Below are 20,742 nucleotides of genomic sequence, written 5' to 3'. Positions count from 1 at the left end.
GCCCGGCTCAATTGCCATTTCTAAGATCAGTCACCTAGGCATTTGGGTCACTCCATCCTTCCTGCCTAACTTCCTTTGTACTGCCCTTTAAGGGGGTAAGCAGCCCCTCCCAGGCCTTCTGATTATTGGCTTAGTGGGACAAACCCATGGTATCTGTCTTCATTGAGGTCCATGGGAATATCCTTAGTGCCAATGATCCTCTTGCCAGACAGCAGACATTGCCCTGCTTTGCAATCCACCCACACAGGGTGCACAGCAACACTTTATTTAATGGCTCCACAGAGAGAAAGAAGATTCAGGAAGCCCAGGAAAGCATAGAGTGGGCTTGGCTGCCACCATTCCTGCTGCCCTGTAGTCCGGGCCTGGGTGGAGGATGGGTGGAGGAGGCTGGGGTTGAGGTAGACAGGCTGCGCTCAGGCTCCCCCCCACCTCCCTTTGCTGTACAATCTGTGCCCTTGACCTCGACCTCCACAGCATCCTGGCTGCCCTGGGGTGGGGCCGGCTCCTGTGTCTGCCTCCATGCAGAGGATTCTTCATGGTAGCTGTCACCAGGCTAGGGGTGAAGTCATTCCGGAGCTGCGAGGGCCCTCGCCAGCCTGCAGGTCGCTGAGCGCTCTCTGGTGGGTGCATAATGGAAGGGGGTGGTCAGGGCTTTGCCACCCTCCCTGCCTCCCACCCCCAGAGCTCAGCTTGATGACCAGAAAAGGGGACAAAACCCTCGTATGATATTGGGTCCCACCTTCTCTAGGGGGCACCTTCAGCCATCACCTTGGCTCACCTCGAACTTGCTCATGAACTCAGCAAAGATGCCAAAGAAGGCCTCTGATGTCGTGGCTTTGGAATCTTCCCCAAAGAAGGCCAGTGCCTTGCCCAGCTCCTCCATAGCTTCGCGCTGAAGCCCATCCAGGGCCCGCAATGCAGGCTGGGCTGTCTCCAGGAAGGACTAGAGCAGGGCATAGGTTAAGGAAACAGCCACCACTAGATGACTACTGATCCTCTCCTGCCGGGCTGGGACCCCAGTCTGGGCTCTCCCTTCCTGCTTTGCCTGAGGCCTTACAGGCCCACCCCTGCCCACTAAACTCACCTTGGAACTTGGAAGTCAGTCCCAGGCAGGGATATGTCTCTCTAGTAATTGGGGTTACAGTTGTATAGCACCATATCTGACTCCATGCTTGCTCTTATTTTCTTCCTTTCTCTATGTCTCTCTTCCTTCCTTCCTTCTTTTCTCCCTTCCTTCCCCCCCCTTTTTTTTTTGGCCAGTCCTGGGGCTTGAACTCAGGGCCTGGGCATTGTCCCTGAGACTCTTTGTGCTCTACCACTTGAGCTACAGCACCACTTCTGGCTTTTTCTGAGTCATTTATCGGAGATAAGAGTCTTGTGTACTTTCTTGCCTAGGCTGGCTTTGACTGTGATCCTCAGATCTCCTGAGTAGCTAGGATTACAGGTGCAAGCCACCGGTGCCAAGCCTGAAGTTCTTTCACAGGTACATTTTCTGTCCTCCAAGATCAAGCTTGGTTTCTCTATGTATTACCAGAACTTAGGACAGGAGGAAGTCCTGGAAATGTATAATTTGTTCAACACAAAAAGTCAGAAAAGGCAGGAAAAATTTTTAGTCTCCATCTCCAACTAACTAGCAAAAAGCAGGACTGGTATGGTTCAAGTGGTGAAGCTCCAACTATGAGCAAATCAGATAACTTGAAGTGTTCCCGGCTGGTGACACTATTTTGAAGGGTTATGGAAACTTTAGGAAATGGAGGAAATAGGTCACAAGGGTGGGTCCCTAGGGGTATGTTGCCTTTGGTCCCTTCTTGTCTTTCTACTTGCTGTCTGCCACCAGCTACCCTGGATGCCATAGATAGAGCTACAGGATATGATGTCTGCCTTACTGTGTTTGGTTTTGCTTTGGTACTATTCTTCTTTTCTAGTTCTGCATTTTTCCCTTCAAGAGTGGAAAGGTTGACTTTTGTGCTATTGTATGGTGAGAGTATGTAGCTTCTTTTGTTTGTCGATCGTGGGGCTTGAGCTCTGGACCTGGGCACTGTCCCTCAGTAATTCAGCTCAAAGTTAGCACTCTACCACTTGATCCACAGTGCCACTTCCTGTTTTCTAGTGGTTAATTGGAGATACGAGTCTCACAAACTTTCCTGCCTGTGCTGGCTTTGAGCCACAATCCTCAGATCACAGCCTCCTGAGTTGCTAGGATTACAGGCGTAAGCCACTTGTGCCTGGCTTATAACTTCTTTTTGACTTTACAGGGTTTCACAGCTACAAGAATGCCCTGGGGTTTCATAGAGATTCCAGATTTAGACACTTGACCAATGTTGGAATTGTTGAGACTTTGAGAACTCTTGGAAATGGACTGAATGAATTTTACAATATGAGATGGCCATGAGCCATTCTATATGGAATTCTCATGACTACTCTGCACTAATGAGAAGACTGGGCTCAAAGAGGTATAAGTGGAATGGCTGAAATCCCATAGCTGGTAAGCTACTAAGTCAAGATCTTGGCCTCAGCCTGTTGGATGGACCAGCTCAAGTGCCTCTGTAGAGTGATCTTCTATCATTGCTCTGGAGATTTCCAAGTCTATATAAGCAGGCGGGCACCCCTGGACTGATGGATGCTAGAATGAAGGGGCCTCATCTGAATAGTTTGATTTCCACATTAGCAAACATTGAGGTATTATGTGAAATGAAAGGGGATGGAGCAAGGAACATTTTGTACAAGCTGCAGTATTGGCTCAATGAGGCTCTGGAAGTCTCTCTTTGGTTCAGAGGATACAGTCATGACCACAGCAAACCTGTCCTCACTAGATGGAGACATGTTCTGGCAGGCCATCTGTATCTCACTTATGGTGCCATGGAGGTCAGCCAGGTCACCAGTCAGGGCCCGTTGGTTCACTGTAAGGAAGAGGATGGAAGCCTCATTAGGACACATTTAAGGCCAGGACAGCAAGCATCTGCTTCCCTAGTCTTGCACCCAGCCTACCTTTGGCTGCTAGAGGCACAGTGGGCAGGTCCTGAGCAAAGCCCAGGAGTTCTGGGAAGTGCTGGCTCAGCGATTTGGCAAGGATGTGCAGGAAGGTGGACTTCCCATCCACTGTCTTGGTGGAGTTCAGCTGCAAGTGACCCAAAACACATCTTCCTTCAGGACTCATCAGATGCCTGGGAACATGGCCTCAACTTTTCCTCCCTATATGGTTGGCCTTAATTCTCTATGTTGGATTTTTTTTTTTTGCCTGTCCTGGGGCTTGAACTCAGGACCTGGGCACTGTCTCTGAGCTTCTTTTGTACAAGGCTATCATTCTACCACTTGAGCCACAGTGCCACTTCCAGCTTTGTCTGTTTATGTGGTACTAAGGAATGGAACCCAAGGCTTCATGCATGCTAAGCAAGCACTCTACCAGGAGGTTACATTCCCAGCCCCTCTATTTTAAAAAAAAATATTATTGTTATTAAGTAGTTATTCAAATCTTGAATAAATCTACAATGTTTCTAGGTCCATTTTCTTTTGCTGGGATGGGGCTTGAATTCTTGCTCAGCTTTCTTGCTCACAGCTGATACTCCACCATTGTGCCACACCTCCAGACCAGCATTTTGTTGGTTAATTGTTGGAATCTCCTGGACTCTTCTGCCCAGGCTTGCTTTGAATCATGATCCCCCATGTCTCATCCTTCTGAATAGCTAGGATAAGAGGTGAGAGCCACCAGTGCCTTGCTTAAATCTCTTCCTGGCTCATGTTCTCTCCTCCCCTCTGTCACAACTCAGGTTTGCCTTCCTAGCCTAGGAGGTATGGCAAATTACTGCTGCCTGACCCTCACCTCCGTTAGAAAGTTAATCTTGAAGCCGGTGGTCTTGTTGGTCTTGGGTTGTCCATCGTTGAGATAGTTGCCCATGGCCAAGACAAACTGTGGGGAAAAAATACTTGGGCTGATGGTGCCCAAGTACCCACCCACCTGTGCTCAGGTGGCAAGTACCAGAGGACAGAAGGTTAGGCTGTCAGGAAGGGGATGTCTCCTGACCTCTAATATCTTGGCGAGTTTCCGGCTGTTTTTGAGCTCCAGGGATGCCTGTCGTAAGCACTCGAGGCTGCCTCGGATCTCCTCGGTCTTCTCTTGGAGGGTGGCCTGGAAGTGAAGGCTGCGCAGGCGGGTCTTGTATTCGGGAACAGACAGCATCTGGCACGAAAGCAGGGTGGGGATTCATCAATCTCCCACCAGGGGACCCTCTGCCCCACCAAAGCTTAGGGGAAGGGCCAGCTCTCAGCTTGAGTCGAGTAGGGGAAAGTAAGCAGGCTCCTTAGAGACACTGATGTGCCATTGACCTCAGGGGGGAAATGGCCTTTGAGAAGTCAAACTGGGTCAGAGAGGCAGAAGCAGGCCCCACGCCCCAGCTACAGCGGGAGCCCTAAGGGAGACGGGCCTTGGCCTTGGGGGTGGAGGACGCGGCTGAGGAACCTGCAGGACGAACTGGTCAGGCTCACTGAGGCGGCCGGGCGCCTCGCGGAAAGCCTGGTAGCGCTGCTCCTCGTCGGCGTCGGGTGCGAAGAGCAGCAGCTGTGCCAAGTGCGCGGGCTCCAGGCGTCGGGGCTCCATGCTCATGAGCACCTGCCGCAGCTCCGCGGGGCTCAGCTTCAGGTGCGCCAGGAGGATGGCTGAGGGTGAAGCCGCGAGGAAGAGCTTGGGGGCGGGGCCAGGCGGGGCGGGGCCAGGCGCGTGAGGCGGGGCTTCAAGATTAGCAAGCACTCTATTGGGTGGAGACTGAGGAATGAGGTGAGCTGCGTCGTGAAGGTAAGTTGGGGCACGGTTCTTGGTGGGCGGGGTTGGGGCAGGACTAGGAACGGGGGTGGGGCATCAAGATTGGCCACATGCTATTGGGCGGAGCCGGGGGTGGAGAGGTGATGGTAGTGGTGATTAACTCGAGGTGGGCGAGGTCAGGAGGATGAGCTAGGGGCGGAGCCCGAAGAATGGGCGGACCTATAAAATTGGACCACAAACTATTGGATGGGCCTGGGATTAGGAAGTGGGCGGGGCCTGAGAGAAGCCTCTTAGTGGACGGAGCCTGTTTGGTTCCACTGATGGAAAGGGTCTTTGAGTGCAGATTAAACAGTGAGGAACGGGTCTTCGAGGACAGAAACCCGTGAGTGCAAAACAGGGAACTGGGGCAGGGTCTGAGAGGCAGAGTAGAGAACGTGGTTAGAGGCAAGACGAGAATTGAGGGATTGGCCAATAAAGCATGATACCAAGTCTGGCACCTGCATCCAGCTGGGATCTTATTAGCTGTAGGACCTGGCAGCTTTCCTTCAGCTAACCGGGTGGCGAGGGCCTGGGCCCTTGCCTAAGACTGTGACCCAGAAGGAAGGCCACTGTCCACCTTTAGAATCCCCAGGGGTCTCTGGCCCCTTACAGGTGTTGTAGGCCTTCTTGTGGGACAGGATCTCTACCACTTCCTTCTTCCTGAAGGGTTCAGGCCGGGGAACTGGCTCTGAAAGAGAAAATGGATAACTTAATAGGGGCTGAAGGTGGGTAGGGCTGCGTCTACCAGGAGAAGTATGACCACACATTCAACCTCAGCAGACCCCTCTCCGCAGGCACCACCTTGACTAAATCAGCTCCAAGCATCCCTACTCTCCTCATTCCCAGGTTCAGTCCAATGCACTTGGCCTGTGACATATGTCCCTCCCCCTCCCCCAATTGCACTCTCTCCTCTGGCCTGTCTGGACTAAGCTAGCAGAGCAATGAAAAGTCACATCTCTCAACACTTCACATAGTTCCTCTTTCTTCTCCATCCTGGGACCACCTGCCATAGGTAACCAGGACTCTGGCTGCTTGGAGTCTCACCTAACCCCTCATTACCAGGAGATTTTCAGAAAGGGACTGTGGAAGAGGGAGGCTAGAACAGATGTTCCATTTTACCCTATTCTGGGCTGTGTGACTTAGAGCAAATTACCTAGCCTCTCTGCTTCCTCCTTAGAAAGTGGAGGTGATTGTTTGATGTACTTGGTAGTGTTGTCAAGGGATTCACATAGAAGTCAGAGTACCTGGAATTTGGTGAGTATATAGTAAATGGCAACTATTATTATCTTTACTTTGATATGGGGTGTGGGGGGAAACTAACCCATGGCTTGAAAGTTTTTAGATACATTGGATAAATGACAGTCCATCAGACCTTAGGGTAGAGTCTCTGATGACAACACAGAAGGCAGGAGATAGGGCTTCCCCCCTCCCCCCCAGGCCATCAGGCCACTCACTTGCAGGTTTCTGGGTGCCAAAGTGGAGTTCCAGGTCAAGGTATTTCACCATGTCACTCAGTTTATCATAATCAGAGTCCTCCCCAAGCTGCAAGGGAGCATGGGAAAGTTCAAAGTAGGAGACATGTTCACAGCTGGACTGACCTTCCTGACCACACCCATTCTCAGAGGGAAAGATCCAATAGGCTTGGGGATGAATCCAAGAGCAGCAGGAGACTGCAGCAGCTAAATCATCCAAGTTATCAGGTGAGGAGTTGTCTTCCATTTCAGTCAGTAGTACTGTATAGACATTCAAGCCACATGCCAGTGGCTCATGTCTGTAATCCTACTTACTCAAGGGGGTGAGATCTGAGGATCAAGATTCCAAGCCAACCCAGTAGAAAAGCCCAAGACACTCCAATCTACAATTAATCAGCAAAAAACTGGAAGGGGAGTTGTGTTTAAATGGTAGAGCACTAGTTTTGAACACAAAAGCTTGGGGGCAGTGCCCAGGACACACACACACACACACACACACACACACACACACACACACTCCAAAACAACAACAAGTGGAAGTAGAGGTGTGGCTCAAGTGATACAGGGCTAGCAAGAGCTTGAAGCCCTGAGTTCAAGCCCCAGTACATAAAAAGATTGTCCAGTGAGGCCTCAACAGGTAGTGAGTGCTCCATCACTGAAGGTGTTCAAGTATATATTGACAGTGATGCTCAGGAGGAGATTCAAGCATGGAAGTGGAAGGATGGAGTACTGGGGCTTGAACTTAGGGCCTCATGCTCTCACTTGGCTTTGGTACTCACAGCTGGTACTATACTGTTGGAGCCATACCTCCACACCGGCATTTTGCTGGATAATTGGAGATAGAGTCTTGTGGACTTTTCTACCTAGGCTGACTTTGAACCAAGATCCTCAGATCTGAGCTTCCTTTGTAACTAGGAATACAGGCATGAGCCATCAGCATCCAGCTTGGTTTGATTTTTTTTTTTTTGGGTCCGGTAGTGGGGCCTGAACTCTGGGCCTGGGCGCTGTCCCTCAGCTCTTCAGCTCAAGGCTAGCGCTCTACCACTGAGCCACCTTCCCAGCCCCTGATTTTTTTTTTTTGGTCATCATGGGGCTTGAACTCTGGGCCTGGACACTGTCCCTCAGCTCTTCAGCTCAAGGCTAGAACTCTACCACTTGAGCCACAGCACCACTTCTGGTTTTCTGGTGGCTTATTGGAGATAAGAGTCTCACAGAACCATGATCCTCAGATCTCAGCCTCCTGAGTAGCTAGAGTTACAGGTGTGAGCCACCAATGCCTGGCTTGATTTTTTTTTTTGAATCAGGGACTTAGTATTGTAGCTTAAACTGTCTTAAGACTCATGATCTTCCTAGCTTGGCCTCCTGAATGTTGGAATTACAAGTGTGTACTATCACATCTGGCTACAAGATGTCTTTTTTTTTTCCCCCTCTTCCAGTACTAACGACTGAAGTCTGGGCCTCAAGTTTGTTTTCCTCCTTGAGCCACATCCCCAGCCTTTTTGCCTTTTTTTTTTTTTTGGCTCAGGTCCTGGGGCTTAAACTCTGGGCTTGGGTGCTATCCCTGAGGTTCTTTTGCTCAAGGCTAGTACTCTACCACTTGAGCCACAGCACCACTTACAGTTTTGGTTTTTTTCTGAGTAGTTTATTGGAGAGAAGAGACTCATGTATTTTCTTGCCCTGGCTGCCTTCCAACTGTGATCCTCAGATCTCAGCCTCCTGAGTAGCTAGGATTCCAGAGGTGAGCCACCAGTGCCCGGCCATTTCCTTTGCTGTTTTTGTGTTTTGGGTTTTTTTTTTTTGTTGTTGTTGTCAGTCATGGGGCTTGAACTCTGGGCCTGGGCACTGTCCTCAGCTCTTCAGCTTAAGGCTAGTGCTCTACCACTTGAGTCACAGCGCCACTTCTGGTTTTCTGGTGGTTTTATTGGAGATAAGAGACTCACAGATTTTGTTGCCTGGGATGGCTTTGAACCACAATCCTCAGATCTCAGCCTCCTTAGTAGTTAGGATTACAGGCATGAGCTACAGGCGCTCCGCTCATTTGCTTTGTTTTAAAGATAGGATTACCTACTAACTTCCCAAGTGGCCTCAAATCATGATCATTCTACCTCTGCCTCCGAGTATCAGGAATCACAGGCATGAGTTACCATGCTCAACACCATCCCCCCTTTTAAGAAGGTCTGAGAACTAGCCCAGCCTCCAGCTGGATAGATGGCATTTCTAGATGCCCTCAGTATGACTTTGGCTTAGGAACACAGACTGACTTCCATGGGTGCACTGTCATCCCCAAAGGTGGGCATGTCCTTGATATGGGCTTCCTTTCCCCTGTTCAGGGCAGAGATGACCAAGGAATGGCCTAGCTCACGCAGAAAAAGACTGGGAGGGTGTGTCTTATCTTGGCTGCCTGGGCCACCTACCTCTGTGAAGCACCGGGGGCCCCATGTCACCTACCTGACCCCAGATGGTGCCTTCTGAATTCTCCACCTGCTCCCACCGCAAGCGCTTGACACTCATGTGGCTGGTCTCACTTCGTCTGTGACCCAGGCCTCGAGACAGCATGGGAGGTGCACAGGGAACAGGTGGGGGCAGAGGTGGTGGGGGAGGTGGTGGGATTGGGTGATTGTGTTGGGTGAGAGGTTTGGCCAGTGCCTGGGAGGGTCCCCGGGGACCATCAGAGGCACGGGAGCTGGGCTTGGGGTCATGGAAAGGCAGGGGTGGTGGCGGTGGGGGGCTGAGCGGGGGTGGAGGGATGTGGTCAGAGATGGAGGAGTAGGTCAGGGAGCTGCCTTCCTCGCTGCTGCTGATACAGTCGCTGGCGCTGCTCCGTTCGTTGGTCACAAAGCTGCCCTGGTCGTCATGGAAACTCATCTGGTCCATGGAGAACAAGAGGAAGGCTATGTTCCCAGACAGACCAGAACAAGGCGGGCGAGTGGGATAGCCTGGGTCAGACAGCCTTGGGACAGTCCTGTGGGTTTGCTGAGGCTGGGAGGCTGGCCTGAGAAAATGTAGGGTTGCTTGGAGCAGAGTGGGATATCTCTGGCTAGGGAGTGGGGTTGCCTGAGATATACTCTAGGACAGACATGTGAAGGGTCGGTCTGAGGAAGGCATGGGAAGGGACCTGGGGCTGCTGCTGTTCCCTTTGCAGTGCTCCCCACCTTGCCTCCCTCCCCACCTGCTTGTCCCCTCCCCACCTCCATACCCACCTCCTCATAGTCATTCTCAGGGGTCAGGAAGTCATCCACAATCGTGACCCGGGGACCCAGCTGCTCGCTCAGCACATCCAGAAAGCGGTCGGTATCCCGGCTACGCATGGGCCGCGAGAAGGTGAAGAGCTTCCTGCGGCTGGACGATCGTGCAGGGTCAGGGCTCGGGGGACTGTCCGGGTGGACTGGCCCAGGGCTTGGCTGTGGGGAGGGTGCTCTGCTGCTGTCCAGGCTGGCGTAAGGGTGAGACTCGGAGCTGCTGGGGGATGCCAGGCCTCCAGTGCACAGTGGGTCGTAGCAGGGGGAAGACAGAAGCCGCTCGCTTGGCCATGAGATGGTGGATAGAGTCCTGGGTCCTGGGTGAAGGACAGTGCAAGGGGACCACTTTCAGCCAGCATCTGATTCCATGTGCAAGCAGGAGGGGAGGCCCCTGAGGGCTGTGTGTCCCTGATCTCTGTCTAGGTACAGAACTGGGAGACCTTGACTTGCTCCCCAGCTTCTTCCATAAGGAAGGATGACTAGAGGCAGGATTGCAGGGAACCCCAATTGAGCCCAGAAAAAGTTCCTTGGGGTCCCATCTAGCACCCACCAAACACAACTTGAAGGGCTGAAAAACACTTTTTTTGTGTGTGGGGGGGCATCATGGGGCTTAAACTCAGGGCCTGGGTGCTGTTCCTTTTTTTGCTTTGAACCACAGTTCCACTTCTAGTTTTTCAGGTAGTTAATTGGAGATGAGAGTCTCACTTTTCTGCTTGAGCTGGCTTTGAATTGCAATCCTCAGATCTCAGCCTCCTGAGGAGTTAGGATGACAGGTATGAATTACCCTGGCTACTTTTTCTGTTCTTGTGTGTTGGTACTTGGTCTTGAACTCAGAGTCTTGTGGTTTTTGTTTCTTGTTTAAGACTGGGACTTAAACTCACTAGCTGATGCTTGCTTTTGCTCAGTGGATGGTGCTCTACCACCTGAGCCATGTCTCCAACCTGAGCCTTGAGCTCTTGCTTGGCTTTTTTTCACTCAAGGCTAGCAACCTACCACTTGAACTACATCTCCACTTCTGGCATTTTGCTGGTTAATTGGAGATATGAGTCGCTCAGATTTGCCTGCCTGGGCTGGCTTTGAACTATACTCCTCAGTTCTCAGCCTTCTGAGTAGCTAGGATTACAAACCAGTGGTATAGCTTTAAAAAGCATCTTCTAGGCCCCATTTTAGGGTCATGAGACATTTCCTCTACCCAGCAAGTTTTGGGCAAACAGACACATCTCCTAGGAGTTCTGTCTCCACTTCTTTTGTGCAGTACTGAGGATTGAACTCAGGGCCTTGCACTTGCCTAGCAAGCACTTTTGAGCCACACCCCTCTAGTCCTTTTGCTTTATTTTTTTAAATTGAATGTTATTGTAAAGATGCTATACAGAGGGGTTACAGTTACATGTGTAAGATAATGAGTACCTTTCTTGTTGAACACTGTTACCACCTCCTTTGTTTTTCTCCTACTATCCCTTCCCTCTGCCATTGTTTATTTTTTAAGGTAGGGTCTCTCACTTTAGCCCAGACCATGCTCCTCCTACCTCTACTTCCCAAGTAGCTACCACAGGCTTGTACCTTTATGCCTGAATTTTTGTTGTTGTTGTTGTTGGTTTTGGGGCCTAAATTCTGGGCCTGGGCACTGTCCCTCAGCTCTTCAGCTCAAGGCTAGCGCTCTACCACTTGAGCCACAGCACCACTTCCGGCTTTTTCTGCTTATGTGGTGGTGAGGAATCAAACCCAGGGCCTTATGCATGCCAGGCAAGCACTCTACCACTGAACCACCTTCCCAGCCTGACTTGTTCTGAGATAAGAGTCTTGCTACCTTTTGCCTGGGCTGGCTTAAAACTTCAAACTTCTTCTCCGTGCCTCCTAAGTAGCTAAGGTTATAGTCCTGCCTTCTAACCCCAGAGAAACCATGTTTTATGCAAAATCCATGTGCTGACTTTAGGACTTCTTAGGAAGAAGTCCTCTGCTTTTCCAGATGCCCAGTGGAGCTGAGGACGATAGGAGCGAAGGAAGGATTAAAGCAAGCCTGACCTTCATGTCGCAATGTCCAGAGGATTCTAGAATTCCCCACAAGAGTGTGTACCTGGGAGTGAGGACAACACCCAGACAGATATCCAGTCAAGGCACCCATCCTGGACATGAGGCTAGCTGAGCCCCCCTACCTGCTGTGCTGGTCAGGCTGGGGCCTGGCGGAGAGGCCCGGGATGTGGACACAGTCCCCATCTTTCCTTTGAAGCTGCTGTTTAGTCGAGACTCAAGCTCTGCATAGACGGCTGACATCTGAGGTAAGGATAGTGGGGGTGAGGCTAGCCCATTCCCACTGCCCCCCCCCAGGACCCCAAAAGGGCTTCAGAGGCTGTGTATGGCAGTCTGCCCCCACCAGAAGTAGCCACTGAGGTGTGTTGGTCTGGGGTCTCCTGGGTCGTGTCCTGTGGGCCACCCATTTCCCACCCTCCTCTGACCCCCTCCCACCCTGTAAGGCAGAGACAAAGTCTTACCATCTTGGGATTGGGGGTCTCAGGGAGGGAGGTGCCATCACCTGCCTGGCGCTCTCCTGGGATCAGAGGAAGAGGCAGCTCTGGGCATTCACTGGGACCTGCTGGGAGGTTGTCATGGAGATCTAGAGACCCTATCTGAGCTCTCAGGCTCAGACCTTGCAGCTCCAGGGGGGAGCGTTGCCTTCCAGTCTCTGTGAGTGCTCATCTCACCCAATGTAGAAAGGGATCACCCAGTCCCAGCCTTTCCATCTGGGGGGGCTTACCGCAGCTGAGGCTGGCTTCCAGGCCCTGGGAGCGGAGACTGCGGCGGCACATGGAGGAGGCCCTCAGGGAGCTCCGTGGCTGGGGCTCTGGTGTGGGCTCTGGCGTGGGTTCTGGCTCCAGATCTAGGTCAGACTCAGGCTCTGCTATTAGAATATGCAGGGGGAGACAGAGGCCCATGTTCAGCCTCCACAAGCAAGGACAGCGAAGGTAGACATTTGTGCCAGGGAGCCTTCTCTGTTTGTCTATAGGGCAAATGTCTAGGGGAAGCCCTGAGGCTTGAACTCAAGGCTTCATGCTTGCTCTGCTTGCTTGTTCATTTGGCACTCTATCATTTGAGCCATGCTTCTAGCCTGGCTTTTGATTTTCATGTGTTGTGCCACTTCTGGGTCTTGAACTCAGGGCGTGGGTGCTGTCCCTACTCCCTTTGGCTCAAGGCTAGCACTCTACCACGTTGAGCTACAGCTCCACTTCTGGTTTTTATGTGGTTAATTGGAGATAAAAATCTCACAGAGAGGGGCTGGGAAGGTGGCTCAGTGGTAGAGCGCTGGCCTTGCATGCCTGAGGCTCTGGGTTCAATTCCTCAGCACCACATAAGCAAAAAGAAAAAAGCCGGAAGTGGCTCTGTGGCTCAAGTGGTAGAGTTAGCCTTGAGCTGAAGAGCTGAGGGACAGCGCCCAGGCCCAGAGTTAAGGCCCCACGACTGGACCCAAAAAAAAAAAATTCTCACAGGGACTTTTCTGCCCCAGCTAGCTTTGAACTTGGATCATCAGATCACAGCTTTCTGAGTAGCTAGGATTACGGCATGAGCCACTGTCTCCCAGCTCCCTGATTTTTTTTTTTTTTTTGCTCAAGGCTAGTGCACCACAGCAATCCCATTTGGCTTTTTTGGTAATTTATTGAAGAGGCTCATGGACTTTCCTGCCTGGGCTGGCTTTAGACCGCAGATCTTTATACCTCAGCCTCCTGAGTAGCTAGGATTCAGGCATGAGCTCCCAGCTCCTAGCTTCTAATCTGGCCTTTTATTGGTTATTTTGAAGATGGAGTCTCAAAGACTTATCTGCCATGGCTGGCTTTGAATCTCAACCCTCAGATCTCAGTCGCCTGGTAGCTAGGATTACAGGTGTGAGACACAGACACGTAGCTACCCATTTCTTGATCTGGGTGCAAAGTTCTTCTTCCTAGGGATCAAAGGACAGTTGAGATCCTTCCCACTTTGTGCATGTCCAATCTGGGACCCTAGGCAGTTAGGCAGGGTGTCCAAAGTCCCGAGGAATGTGGATATACTGCATGAAAGTCAAGGTGGGAGCATGCGTTTGCTTGGCACTCAGGCATATATGAGTGGGTGGGGCTTAGAGCAGCAGTTGTTCAACTTATAAGGAAGAACAGGTGTCTGTTCATCTGGTAGACTGGGCAGATGCTTACCTGTCATAGCTGTGTATCCCAGGAAGCATGCAATCTTCTCCTGACAGAGTTCCTGTTCTTCATAGGTCAGTAACTGATAGATGAATTGCCAAAGCACCTGCTTGGCAGGTGTGTCCAGCACAGGGTAGACATCAACGATGAGGGTGTCTATATTCCTAGGAGAGAGCACAGGATGAGGGATTTGTTACTCATTGGCTCCTCCTAGTGGTGAGCAAGGATGGCACTTCCAAGCCACAGAATTCAACTCATGCCAGGACCCCCAACCTCAAAAGACAGAGCCGGCAGAATCCAAGGCACAGGCTGCTCATATTCCAACCTCCTCTGCCACTTACGAGCTAAGGAACCTTTTTCAAGTTATTTAACTTCTCTGGGTCAGTTTCTGAAAAGTAGGGGCAAAAACAGCATCTACTGCTGGGTGCCGGTGGCTAATGCCTGTTATCCTAGTTACTCAAGAGGCTGAGGTCTGGGGATCCCAGTTCAAAGCCAGACAGTGCAGAAAAGTCCCTGTGAGATTCTTATCTCCAATTAACCACTCAAAAACCAGAAGTGGCGCTGTGGCTCAATTGGTAGAGTGCTAGCCTTGAGTACCAAGAGGCTCAGGGACAGCACACAGGCCCTGAGTTCAAGCCCTACAACTGAAGAAAAAAAAATAGCACCTCTCATGGTGTGCTGGTGGCTCATGCCTGAAATCCTAGCTATTTAGGAGGCTGAGATTGGAGAATCTCAGTTTGAAGCCAACCCGGGCAGGAAAGCCTGTGAGACTCTTAGCTGTAATTAACTACCAAAAAATCTGGAAGTAGAGCTGTGGGTCTAATGATTGTGCTAGTTTTGAGGAAAAATGTTCAGGGACAGCCAAACGGGGATGAAAAAGAGGAACAGCCCACCACTGGACCAATGGATCAATAAAATGTGGCGAATCTATACAACCGAAAATACAAAGAAGTGAGGTGCACATCAAAATTTATGAATGTTAAAATAACTTATACAAGCCAGGCAGTAATGGCTCACACCTGTAATCCCAGCTACTCAGGAGGCTGAGATCTGAGGAGGAGTCCAGTTCAAAGACAGACTGGGCAGGAAAAGTCCATGTGACTCTTATCTCTAATTAACTACCAAAAAAGCCAGAAGTGGAGCTGTGGCTCATGGTACAGTGCTATCCTTGAGCAAATAAGCTCAGGGACAGCACCCAGGCCACAAATTCAGGCCACAATACTGACATAAAAAATGCATATACGTACATATATATACATACATACACACATATGCTAAGTGCAAAAAGACTAGACACAAAAGCCCACACATCATATGATTCCAAGTTATATGAAAGACCAGAATAGGAAAAGCTATCAATACACAAAGTAGTTGCTTGATGTCAGGCATTTTGGAGATGCAATCTTGAAGACTTTTCTTCCTGGTCTGGCTTCAAACCTGTTTCTCTGGATCTCGGCCTTCCGAGTAGCTAGGATTACAAGTGTGAGTCATTGGCTAGGGTTTCTTTCTGTCAGTCCTGGGACTTGAACTCTGGGCCTGGGCGCTGTCCCTCAGCTCTTCAGCTCAAGGTGAGCACTCTACCACTTGAGCCACAGCACCACTTGTGGTTTTCTGGTGGTTAACTGGAGATAAAAATTTCATGGAGGGCTGGGAAGTTGGCTCAGTGGTAGAGCACTTGCCTTGCATGCCTGAGGCCCTGGGTTCGATTCCCCAGCACCACATAAGCAAAAAGAAAAAAAAGCCCGAAGTGGCGCTGTGGCTCAAATGGTAGAGCGCTAGCCTTGAGCTGAAGAGCTGAGGGACAGCGCCCAGGCCCTGAGTTCAGGCCCCATGACTGGACCCCCCCCCCAAAAAAAAAAAGAATCTCATGGACTTTCCTGCCCAGGCTGGCTTTGAACCGCGATCCTCAGATCTCAGCTTCCTGAGTAGCTAGGATTACAGGTGTGAGCCACCAGTACCTGGCTTAGGGTTTCTTTTTGATATCAGGAAGTTCTAAAATTGATTGTAGTGATGATTGTACCACAGCATATTGAATTGTCTGCTTACAGGATGAATTATATGGTATGTGGATCATAGTTTAACATAACTGTTTAAACAAAAGGGAATTGATTCAAGAGAGACTTGGCACAGAACATGCTAATAACCCCATGGGGTAAGGAGGGGGAGAATACAGCCTGCTACCATTGTGATCCAAAAAGAAAGACCCCACGCTGGCACCAGTGGCTTCATACCCTTATGCCTATAATCCTGGTTACTCAGGAGGCTGGGATCTGAGTGAAGATTGAGGCCAAAGTCAGCCTGGACAGAAAAGTCTTTGAGATCCATATCATCCAAAGAACTAGTAGAAACCCAGAAGTGGAGGTGTGGGTCAAGTTATAGAGCACCAGCCTTGAGCAAAAAAGGCTAGTAAGAATGGGAGGCCTTGAGTTCAACCCCCAGTACCAGCATAAGGAGAAAAAAAACAAAAAAAAAATAATAAAAAAAAAACCACTGGGTGCTGGTGGCTCATGCCTGTAATCCTACCTATTCAGGAGGCTGAGATCTGAGGATTGCGGTTCAAAGGCAGCCCAGGCAGGAGAGTCCCTGAGTTTTTTTGTTTTGTTTTGTTTTGTTTTTTGAGTCCTGGAGCCTGAACTCTGGGTCTGGGTGCTATCCCTCAGCTCTTCAGCTCAAGACTAGCACTCTACCACTTGAGCCACAGCGCCACTTCTGGCTTTTTCTGCTTATGTGATACCTAAGGAATCGAACTCAGGGCCTCATGCATGCAAGGCAAGCACTCTACCACTGAGCCACCTTTCCAGCCCCTGTGAAACTCTTGTTTCCAATTAACCACCAGAAAACTGAAAGTGGCACTGAGGCTGAAGTGGTAGAATACTAGCCTTGAGCTGAAGAGCTCAGGGCTAGAGTTCAGGTCCAGAGTTCAAGCCCCATGACTGACAAAAAACAAAATCCCAAAACAGCACCCCCCAAAAAAAACCAAACAAACAAACAAAAAATAGAACAAAAAACTTCCACTTCCATCCCAAGGGCCTGGCCCATGGCAAGTCCCTACAGTGAGGCTCTCATGCGGGTCCACAAAACATTTGTGGCTGCTTCACTCCACAGAGACTATGATTTGTCCACAGTCACATGGTGAATCATGTCAGCAGTCAGGGTTTGTTTTAGGGCATTCCTAGCAACCCCCACCTTGGGCCCTTGGTACCAATTGCTGCAATCTTGAATACTTCCCCAAGAGTAGGAGTCTGAGGAGGCCCAGGCCTGGAGACCAGGATGGTGAACCTGGGTTAAGACTTAGGGCCCATCCAGGACAGGTGCCCACCACAGTTCTGTCCATCCACCTGTGCTGGAAGAAGCTCTCAAGGGCATGGCAGACCCCATAGCGTTCGGGGGGCGTGAGCAGATGCTCCAGTTGCTGACTGAAGGTCTTCCCTTGGACCCGGATGCTGGAAGGCAGGATCTCCGCCACCCACTGCAGGGACGTGAGCGCTGACGACCGGTTGGGGGAGTCCAAGGAATCAGAGTCTGTGGAGACCACGGGCAAGGGAAAAATGGGTCATCCAGAGTCCCAGGCAGCTGAGGTGTGTCATGCATGGGGACACACACCTACTGCCTGCAGCTGGGGGCTGGGATAGAGGCAGAGCCCTGAGTAAGGTTTCAACACTGAGCATTGTAGGCTCTACAGCGCCACCCAGGGGAAGCCCAGGGAAGTGCAGCTGTAGATTTGGGGGAAGAGCATGGTCCCCCACTGGAGTTATAAATCATGCATGTATAGGTGATGGCATAAGGGTCTCACCACTGGCAAACGGGACGATCCCTTCTTCCACCACCAGCGTGGGCATTGCGCCACTGCCCTGCAGCATAGACACCACCTTGTCATGAGAGCAGTTCCTGCCAGACAGACATGACACAGGTAAGCCCTGACAGGTGAGTCCTCCCATCCTTCCCTACTAGGCCACAGAATGTCCACAGCTGGATGGGGACTAGCCAGGGCCTTGCCTGTCCTGCTTGGTAACCTTCAGAAGGGAAGCCCTGGGCATTGGGAAGCTTGGTGTGTGTCTACCCTCTGGCCTGGAAGGATCTATTGTTCATCACCAGGCCAAAACTCCCCCTCCAGAGTAAGTCATGAATGGCCCCTCCCATTCTGTTTCTCCAGCATGGGTACATTCTAGTTAGAAGGATGGACTGAAGTCTTAGCCTAATGGACAGAGAGATTCAAGAGTTCCTACTTGAAGAGAGAGATGCTGGGGAATCAAGGGTCCAGAAACAAGCAGGACCACAGTTGGGGTGCCTCAAGAGGCAGGAGGATTGGGAGATGGCTCATCGTTAAGCTCAGGTGTCCCCAGTGGCCTCTGACCTCATGTCCAGTCCATTGAGGAAGAGGATCCGGTCACCTGACTTGAGAGCAGCATTGTCAGCTGGGCTGCCTGGAAGAAAGAAGACTATACTAGTCAGATGGGCAGGCCTCATCCTGAACCTAGTGGGCCCAGTATGGCCCCAAGGGCCAATTTAAGGATGGCAAAAGACTCATTTCTAAGTATACATTTCATTTGCAAACCAACCAATCAGGATAGATGTAGATACAGATTTTTCTTTTCTTTTTCTTTCTTTTTTTCTCTTTCTTTTTTTTTTCCAGTACTGAGGACTGAACACAGGGATTTATACTTTCTAGGCAGATAAATAAGCCCATTTTGTTTTTGCCTTTAGTTTTTCAGACAGTCTTGTGCCAACTTGGCTAGGGCTAGCCTTGGACCATGATCCTCCTCTTTCTGACTTCCCAAATACCTGAAATAGCTTGGATTATATGCGTGAACCATTAGAGGTATGCCACCTAGTTTGGAGTGGCAATTACTCTGACACATGACTAAAAATAACACCTGTTACACTTGGGAACAGCTAGCTAACTCTCATTTTTGCCCTGGTGCTCCCAAAGGTTGTAACTTTCATCTGGAAAGTTGGCTCCTATGGATGTGGATTTTTCTTTCCTGCCTTTAAGTTGTCATTACGCTAAACCTGATTTGGAACCAAGTAGGAGAAATGATAAATGCCTAAATAAAACACTCTCTGATTTGAGTTCTCTCTTGGGCCTGTGGGGAGAGGAAGGAGATCAGGGATGACTTCCTGGGAAGGTAGGATGGAGAGAAGTCTGTTGCCTGGCACCCTAAAGAGGGAGAGGGTTGCCGGGCACTGGTGGCTCATGCATGTAATCCTAGCTACTCAGAAGGCTGAGAGCTGAGCATTACAGTACAAAGCCAGCCCAGACAGGAAAGTCTTTGAGACTCTTATCTCCAATAAACCACCAGAAAACTGGCACTATGGCTCAAGTGGTAGAGCGCTAGCCTTAAGCTGAAAAGCTCAGGGACAGCGCCCAGGCCCAGAGTTTAAGCCCCACAAGTATGGGGTCTCATAGGGTGACTAATCCAGTGTAGCCTTCCTAGAATGGGGGGGGGAGAGCAAGATGCAGGACAGAGCCCATCCCATGCTCTGTGTGATGGTTCAAGGATGGAGGGTTCAATTTAGGGCCAGGAGAGGTTTCTGAAGATGAGTACTGCTTCCTCCCTCTGTAATCACTATAGGGACAGTAAAAGAAGATTCCTCCTTAAGAAGGCTCTGTCTTCTTCAAGACCTCAGTTCCCAGGATCTAGCAGGGTCAAGCTGAGTGTGAGAAGGGGCAGAGACTACATGGGGGCCTCATAGGCTTTCTGACAAGTTCCCAGGTCATACATAGAGGGTTGTGGGCAGACCCCGGCTCTGTCCTGACTGACTTCAGAGCCAAGAAAATGTCCCCAGCCTCTCCTGTGGACAAGAAAAAGTCTGGATGAACCACAAGGTTGACTTGGCTTTGGGTAAACTTGGAGAAGAGATGCCTCAACCCAGGCCTCTGACCTGAAGCCTCCTAGGTAGGCTTTGAGACCCTTGGAAAACAGAGGCTACATGAGATTGCTACCTGAGCAGGTGTTAGGAGGGCGGAATGGATGAACAACCTGTATATAGATAGATAGATAGACAGACAGACACATAAATTGTATATATTACAATACTGTAAAATATACTGTATATACAATATATTGTATATGCTATATATACATATATAGTATATATACATATGCAGTATATATATACATATATATGTGTGTGTGTATATATATATATATATATATACACATACATACATACATACACCTATCTATATATCTGCCAGGCCAGGCACTGATGGCTCACACTTGTAATCCTAGCTACTCAGAAAGCTGAGGCAGAAAAGTCTGAGAGACTCTTATCTCTAATTAACCACAGAAAGCAGGAAGTACAGCTGTGGCTCAAGTGGTAGAGTGCTAGCCTTGAGCAAAAGAAGCTCAAGGAGCTGGGCACTGGTGGCTCACGCCTGTAATCCTAGCTACTCAGGAGGCTGAGATCTGAGGATCGCGGTTCAAAGCCAGCCCAGGCAGGAAAGTCCATGAGACTCTTATCTCCAATAAACCACTAGAAAACCAGAAGTGGTGCTGTGACTCAAGTGGTAGAGAGCTCGCCTTGAGCTGAAGAGCGCAGGGACAGCGCCCAGGCCCAGAGTTCAAACCCCACAACCGACAAAAAAAAGCAGCAGCAGCTCAGGGACAGTGTCCAGGCCCTGAGTTCAAGCCCCAGTACAGACACAAATCTATCTATCTAATCTTTACACACACACAGGTAAAGTACTAAGATCCTTCACCCCACCCTAGCTCTTAAGGGCTCAAGACCAGTTGCCCTCTTCTCACCAGGCAGGACAGATTCAATCCATACAGGCCCATGGCCGCGCAGCGTGAAGCCGAAGCTCTTGTTACCCTTGTAGATTCGGACAGTCCTGGGGATAAAGAAAGGGTGGGATGGGAGACCCGAGGCCCGCAGCCTCCCTGCCTCCAGCTGGAGAGAATGAGGCCAAGGGCTCAGGAGATGGAGATGTCCCTGTCCGGCTCCTGGTACCTCCCCTGCCCTTCTCGGGTGCCCTCCCCGTGTATCTCGGCGCCCTGGATACCTGCGCGCTCCCCCGGCCCCGACGCGGCCACCCAGTAGCGAGGCGGCCTTGCGCGGGGGCGGCT

At 50.5% G+C, this 20,742-nt stretch overlaps 1 protein-coding gene across 1 annotated transcript in view; it reads right to left on the bottom strand.

Annotated features, from left to right (window-relative positions):
* Positions 1-545: 545 nt before the first annotated feature.
* Grid2ip (glutamate receptor, ionotropic, delta 2 (Grid2) interacting protein) overlaps positions 546-20,742 on the bottom strand; it is a 48,361-nt gene continuing 28,164 nt past the window's right edge. The window contains exons 5-24 of the mRNA XM_013023394.1: positions 20,627-20,740; positions 20,422-20,507; positions 18,027-18,096; positions 17,466-17,560; positions 17,011-17,194; positions 13,682-13,836; positions 12,259-12,402; positions 11,996-12,093; positions 11,660-11,777; positions 9,468-9,823; positions 8,716-9,132; positions 6,250-6,337; positions 5,406-5,483; positions 4,457-4,653; positions 4,022-4,177; positions 3,821-3,907; positions 2,989-3,118; positions 2,782-2,900; positions 779-943; positions 546-617 (exon numbers count right to left, since the gene is read on the bottom strand). Coding sequence (XP_012878848.1) covers positions 546-617; positions 779-943; positions 2,782-2,900; positions 2,989-3,118; positions 3,821-3,907; positions 4,022-4,177; positions 4,457-4,653; positions 5,406-5,483; positions 6,250-6,337; positions 8,716-9,132; positions 9,468-9,823; positions 11,660-11,777; positions 11,996-12,093; positions 12,259-12,402; positions 13,682-13,836; positions 17,011-17,194; positions 17,466-17,560; positions 18,027-18,096; positions 20,422-20,507; positions 20,627-20,740 — 2,929 coding nt within the window. The remainder of the gene's footprint in view (positions 618-778; positions 944-2,781; positions 2,901-2,988; positions 3,119-3,820; positions 3,908-4,021; positions 4,178-4,456; positions 4,654-5,405; positions 5,484-6,249; positions 6,338-8,715; positions 9,133-9,467; positions 9,824-11,659; positions 11,778-11,995; positions 12,094-12,258; positions 12,403-13,681; positions 13,837-17,010; positions 17,195-17,465; positions 17,561-18,026; positions 18,097-20,421; positions 20,508-20,626; positions 20,741-20,742) is intronic.

This window comes from Dipodomys ordii, unplaced genomic scaffold (assembly GCF_000151885.1).
Source record: "Dipodomys ordii isolate 6190 unplaced genomic scaffold, Dord_2.0 Scaffold68, whole genome shotgun sequence".
Classification (NCBI taxonomy): domain Eukaryota; kingdom Metazoa; phylum Chordata; class Mammalia; order Rodentia; family Heteromyidae; genus Dipodomys; species Dipodomys ordii.
This window is presented reverse-complemented; position numbering and strand designations above follow the sequence as displayed.